Raw genomic sequence first — 6,000 nt, 5'->3', positions numbered from 1 at the left:
AATCAATCCAAATCACAGTCCTGATCCCACATCAATCCCAATGATGGTTCTGATCCCAAATCAATCCCAATAACGGTCTTGATCCCAAATAAATCCCAATCACGGTCCTGATCCCACATCAATCCCAGTCATGGTCCTGATCCCAAATCAGTCCCAATCATGGTTCTGATCCCACATCAATCCCAATCATGGTTCTGATCCCACATCAATCCCAGTCATAGTCCTGATCCCAAATCAGTCCCAATCATGGTTCTGATCCCAAATCAATCCCAATCACGATCCTGATCCCAAATCAGCCCCTGCCCAGGTCTCTGTGCCCAGCCTGGCTCTGCCAGCCCAGACCAAGTCGCTCCTTCCTCGCTCACACCAAGGTCTGCTCGTGCCAGGAGCTGCCAGCCTGGCCACCGCCCGGACAGCTGTGGTGGCCAGGGAGGGCTCTGGGTAGCCCCTGGCTGGGAGCCCCACAGGACCCACCTGGCTGTGGGTGAGCAGAGCGAGGTCCGAGCGGCAGATGAAGCCCTGGAGCAGAGCAGAGCTTTTATGGGGTCGCGGCGGTGGGGCGGGAGGTGGGGACACGTGTGTGGGGTGTGACCTCCTCGCTGCGGCCACTGCTGACTCGTGGCTTCCCTGGCCACCCCCAGGCTGCACCGTCAGCCCCTCGCAGGTGTCCCTGGAGCCTGGGTGACATCGGGATGTGACGTGGCAGGAAGGGCAGGGACGCTCGGGCATTGGGGTGTGCTGGGGTGGCACCTGGGGGACGCTGAGTCAGGGAGGGGCAGGGGCTGCGCGGCCCGGGTGTCACCATCATCGTCACCATCATCATCATCACCATCATCATCATCATCATCACCATCATCGTCATCATCACCACCATCATCATCATCATCATCATCATCATCACCGTCAGCAACAGCAGCAGAATCAGCGGCAGGGAGTGTCCCTGATGTCCCTGATGTCCCTGATGTCCCTGATGTCCTTGCGCAGACTGGCCTGGCCGGAGCTGAGCAATGCTCGGGTTGCTATAAAAGCCCTGCCCGGTCCTGGATCGGCCAAACACTGCCCTGGTCACCTTCTGCCCCTCAGGGACAAGGGTAAGCGAGCGAGAGCTTCTGCTCGGACTGAACAGAGTTCCAGCACTGCCCTCTGTGGCTCGGGCACTGCCCTGTGCGGCTGTCCGGCCATCGCTGCCCGCTGTGGCTCTCTGGCCATCGCTCCTCTCTGTGGCCATCGCTGCTCCCCGTGGCTATCACTGCCCTCTGCGGCTCTCCGGCCATCACTGCCCTCTGTGACACTCCGGCCATCGCTGCCCTCTGCGGCTCTGCGGCCATCATTGCCCCCTGTGGCCATCGCTGCTCTCTCTGGCCATCACTGCCCTCTGCGGCTCTCCGGCCATCGCTGCCCTCTGTGGCTCTCTGGCTCTGGCTGCCCTCTGTGGCCATCGCTGCCCTCTCTTGCAGGATCTGCAGAGCCAGGCTGGGCAGAGGGACTCGGGCAGGGGTTGTGTTGTCTCTGGGTGTGGAGATCAGGGCGCTGAGGGGTGATGATGCGCTGGGCGAGTTAAAGCCAGGGTGGCTTTGGCCACTCGAGCTCCGGGGCAGCCCTGGGAACAGGGAACTGCTCAGCTGGGAGATCTCCTGCTCGATGACAACCTAGCTTTGGGAATTCCCTTCCAGCCTCACCGCCAGCCCACCGAGATGTCCTGCTACGAGCCGTGTCCCCCCAAAACCAGCGTGGCTGTGCCGCAGCCCATCGCCGAGAGCTGCAACGAGCTGTGCGCCCGGCAGTGCCCCGACTCGTCAGCGCTGCTCCAGCCGCCGCCCGTGGTGGTCACCTTCCCCGGGCCCATCCTCAGCTCCTTCCCGCAGCAAGCCGCGGTGGGATCTGCCGGAGCTCCGGCCTTCGGGGGCTCCCTGGGGCTCGGGGGTCTCTACGGCGCTGGCGCGGCGCAGGGCTGGGCAGGAATCTGCACCTCCGGCAGAGGCTGCGCTGCTCCTGCCCGCAGCCCGGGCGGCTTTCCCCGCTGCGGCAGGAAGCTCTGGGACACCTGCGGCTCCTGCTAGAGCCACCGCAGCCCATGGCGAGCGGCCGCGGGGGGCTCAGCCCGGCGGGGAGGAGCTGAGCTCTGCTCCGGCAGCCTGGCAGCCCCGGCCCGGCTGGCTGGGACCCCCAGCTCTCTGCCCCTCGGCCCGCGAATAAACTTTTCCTGCAGCCGAGTTGTGTCTCTTTGCCTCTTTTTGCCAAGCCGCAGAAGGGTCTTGGCCAGCTGAGGAACTCCAGGAATTTCTTCCCTGCGCGGGAGTGAATATTCCCTGAGGGAAAATTGAGGATAAATGAAAACCAAACAGGTTTTTGTGCAGAACAAACAGCGTTTAATGTCATGGTGGATTCTGATCTCTCAGTTCATCATATCTCACTTTTTTACTCCTTTGAGAGCTCAGGTGATTTCTGCTTTTTTTGTCTCCCGTTCTGTTCTGCACTTTGGTTTACTTTGGGTTAATTCCATTTTTTTTTCTGGATTTCTGTTTTCTTTGTCTCCCTTTCTGTTCTGCACTTTGGCTTACTCAGGGCGAATTCCATTCGTTTTTCCTGGATTCACCCTGTCTGCTGGACATGTCTGGATATGTTTGCAGCGAGAGGGAAATCGGGTGTGCTCTTTGGCTTGGATTTAGCAGTTCTGCTTATATTACCGTAGTAATTTATATTTTCTGTTTTCTAATTTTCTATTTTATATTTTCCGTTTTCCATTTTCTATTTTCTATTTTCTATTATTTTCTATTTTCTATTATTTTCTATTTTCTATTTTCTATTTTCTATTTTCCATTTTCTATTTTTTTCTATTTTCTATTTTCTATTTTCTATTTTCTCTTTTCTATTTTCCATTTTCCGTTTTCCATTTTCTATTTTCTATTTTCTATTTTCTATTTTCTATTTTCTATTTTCTATTTTCTATTTTCTATTTTCTGTTTTCTATTTTTTTCCATTTTCTATTTTCTATTTTCTATTTTCTATTTTTTTCTATTTTCCATTTTCCATTTTCCATTTTCCATTTTCTATTTTCCATTTTCCATTTTCCATTTTCCATTTTCCATTTTCTATTTTCTATTTTCTATTTTCTATTTTCCATTTTCCATTTTCTATTTTCCATTTTCCATTTTCTATTTTCTATTTTCCATTTTCCATTTTCTATTTTCTATTATTTTCTATTTTCTATTTTCTATTTTCTATTTTCTATTCCATACTCTATATTCTATATTCATTTGATATGTTTTTTTTTAATTTATTTTATATTTTATAAATCATATGCATTTTTAAAATTTTTTAAAATTTATTTTCAATATATTCCCTCCAGAGCATGTAAGTGGCCCAGGCTCCTGTGGTGACTGACCACTCACGGTCACAGCAGGAAATTATGTCCCCAAACTCTGCTGCTATAAAATCCCAAAATGCCCTTTTTTTGCCCCATTTCAGAGCCACCATCTCGCCCTGTTAGGAATTCATCACTCGATGATTTTTCCTTGTTTTTCGGGGTCAATATTTGAGCTGGAAAAACCCCGGAGGTCATTTTAGGGTTGGAGAATTTTCATTTTCGGAGGGAAAAATCCTTTCCAGGATTAGTTTTTCCAGCTTTTTGCGGCATTTCGAGTCGGATAAGACTTTCTCCAAAGAAAGTTGGAGATATTTGGAGATGTTGGAGATCTTTTCCTCACTCCTGGATGGTTTTCAGCGAAATTTCTTCACCATTTCCAAACCTCCTCTCCCTGCAATCATCAGGGTTTCATCTCTGCCCCATCCCATCCCGATCACCCCATTTTGCTGCTCCCAGCGCTTCAACCGCCTCGTTTTTCCAGTCCCGAATTCCGAATTTCCTCCTGCTCAGCTCTCTGCTATCGCCAACCCCAGCTGTTGGCTGTGCCAACGCCGGGAACGCAAATTAAATAATTAGAGGTTTTTCTGGATCTCGGAGTAACGAACGGAGCTGCTCCACCCCACAACTCCCAGGCAGACACGGAGAGAAAGGTCAGCTCCGCCTGGGATTTGGGAATTTTGCAATCGGCGGTGAGATCACTCCGAGCCCAATTAACGCCGTGTAATAATTGCTGTTCGCTGTGTTAATGGTTTTTTGTTTTTTTTTTTCTCTCTCCGGGGTGTTATCGCTTGTCTGACACAACAACACCCGTCGGGCTGGTGCCGAGAGGATCAGCGAAATTCTGATTTACACCCGAACGCCTCTTGGAGGCAAAAATGGCCAAAAAAATGGGAAAAATAAAAGTATTATGGTTTTGTGAGGTTGTGCCGGGAGCTGCGCTGGGTGAGAGGAAAGAGGGGAAGGGAGGATGGAGAAAAGAGAGAGAGAGGAAAGAGATTTCTCTGTCGGGGAGGAGATTTTCGAGCTGCGCCAGGGGAGGATCAGGTTGGAAATTTGGGGAAATTCCTCCTGGAAAAGGGGAAAAAAAACCTTGGAAGTCTTTTTTTTCCCTGCCCAGGGATGTTTGGAGTCGAATTCCAGGGAATTCCTGGACGTTGGGTGACCAGCAGAGGATGAGTCACAGGTTGGACTGGATGATCCCAAAGTTTTTTTTCCAACCAAAATGATTTTTGGTGAAAATATTCTCAATAAGCGTTTGTTTAGCCATAAACACGAAATCCTGTTTTCTTAAAATAAAAGCAGCATTCAGGAGCACCATGGGCTAATTTCCATTTATTACCTGTGACCATCTGACAAAACAACTACCGTGTGGGGAAAAACATTGAAATTATCCTTGAAAAAAATAAGATTTTCTGCTCCTTGACACCGATCAGGATATTTTCTTTGAAAGAGGAAGAGGCAAATCCTCTCCAAGGCATCAATTCTCTGCGCCTCACCTGCTGACAGCTCCAGCCAAACCTTCCCCGAGGCGAATTTATCACGGCAGCGATTAAGGGAAAAAGAGAATGCAGTTCCTCGTCAGATTCCTATCTCAAAAATTGCTTCCCTTTGCTCTCCTTCCTCCTATCGTTCCTTCTCAGAACTCTCTTCGGCAGAACTTCAGGCGATATTTTTTTTTTTAGCTCCCTCTTTGAAGGGAGTTGGGTGATTTCTCCGCCGGGAAGATGTGAAATGAAATGGAATTTCGGCGCGAATTAAGGATTTAAAAATGGAATCGCGGAAAATCCTAAATTGGAAGGGCAGCAGGGGGATTGAGTTCAACTCCTGGCCCTGCAGACATCCCGAAAATCACACCCAGTGCTGCCCTGGAGCTCCGGCAGTGGTTAGACCATCGCCATTCCCGGGATGAAAATAATTGGAATAACCACTGGAATTCTGACAATTGGAATAATTCGTGAAGGGCAGAGAGGATTTCCAGCTGCAGGACTGTCTGGGGGTTTGACAAAAACATCTCAGCCTGGTTTTGATGGGGATAAGAAGAAATCCCACTGGATAAGAAGAAATCCCAGTCTGGGAGCTGAAAGGAAAAATCAGCGCTGAGTGGGATGAAAATAATTGGAATAACCACTGGAATTCTGACAATTGGAATAATTATTGTAGAGCAGAGAGGATTTCCTGCTGCAGGACTGTCTGGGGGTTTGACAAAAACATCTCAGCCTGGTTCTGATGGGGATAAGAAGAAATCCCACTGGATAAGAAGAAATCCCACTCTGGGCGTTGAAAGGAAAAATCAGCGCTGAATGGGATGAAAAGAACTGGAATAACCACTGGAATTCTGACAGTTGGAATAATTATAGCAGGGCAGAGAGGATTTTCAGCTGCAGGACTGTCTGGGGGTTTGACAAAAACATCTCAGCCTGGTTCTGATAAGGGATGAGAGGGAATCCCACTTTGGGTGTTGACAAGAAAAATCAGCGCTGAGTGGGATGAAAAGAACTGGAATAACCACTGAAATTCTGACAGTTGGACTAATTATAGTAGGGGAGAGAGGATTCTCAGCTGCAGGAGTGTCTGGGGGTTTGACAAAAACATCTCAGCCTGGTTCTGATGGGGATAAGAAGAAATCCCATTCT

General features: G+C 49.3%; 1 protein-coding gene across 1 annotated transcript; it reads left to right on the top strand.

Annotated features, from left to right (window-relative positions):
* The first annotated feature begins 1,654 nt into the window (after positions 1 to 1,654).
* LOC146427337 (scale keratin-like) lies at positions 1,655 to 2,213 on the top strand. Its single transcript, XM_085082493.1, has one exon. It carries the CDS (start codon positions 1,695 to 1,697, stop codon positions 2,058 to 2,060), a length of 366 nt encoding a protein of 121 aa, XP_084938619.1. The 5' UTR covers positions 1,655 to 1,694; the 3' UTR covers positions 2,061 to 2,213.
* The last annotated feature ends 3,787 nt before the right edge of the window (positions 2,214 to 6,000 follow it).

This window comes from Lichenostomus cassidix, chromosome 25, assembly GCF_008360975.1.
Source record: "Lichenostomus cassidix isolate B80296 chromosome 25, HeHo_3.0, whole genome shotgun sequence".
In the NCBI taxonomy this organism is placed as follows: domain Eukaryota; kingdom Metazoa; phylum Chordata; class Aves; order Passeriformes; family Meliphagidae; genus Lichenostomus; species Lichenostomus cassidix.
Note: the sequence above shows the minus strand (reverse complement) of the source record. Positions and strands in the feature narration are given on the sequence as shown.

What these genes read in the sequence shown, in the direction of transcription:
- LOC146427337 (XM_085082493.1), top strand. Translation starts at nt 1,695, where the DNA reads ATGTCCTGCTACGAGCCGTGTCCCCCCAAAACCAGCGTGGCTGTGCCG.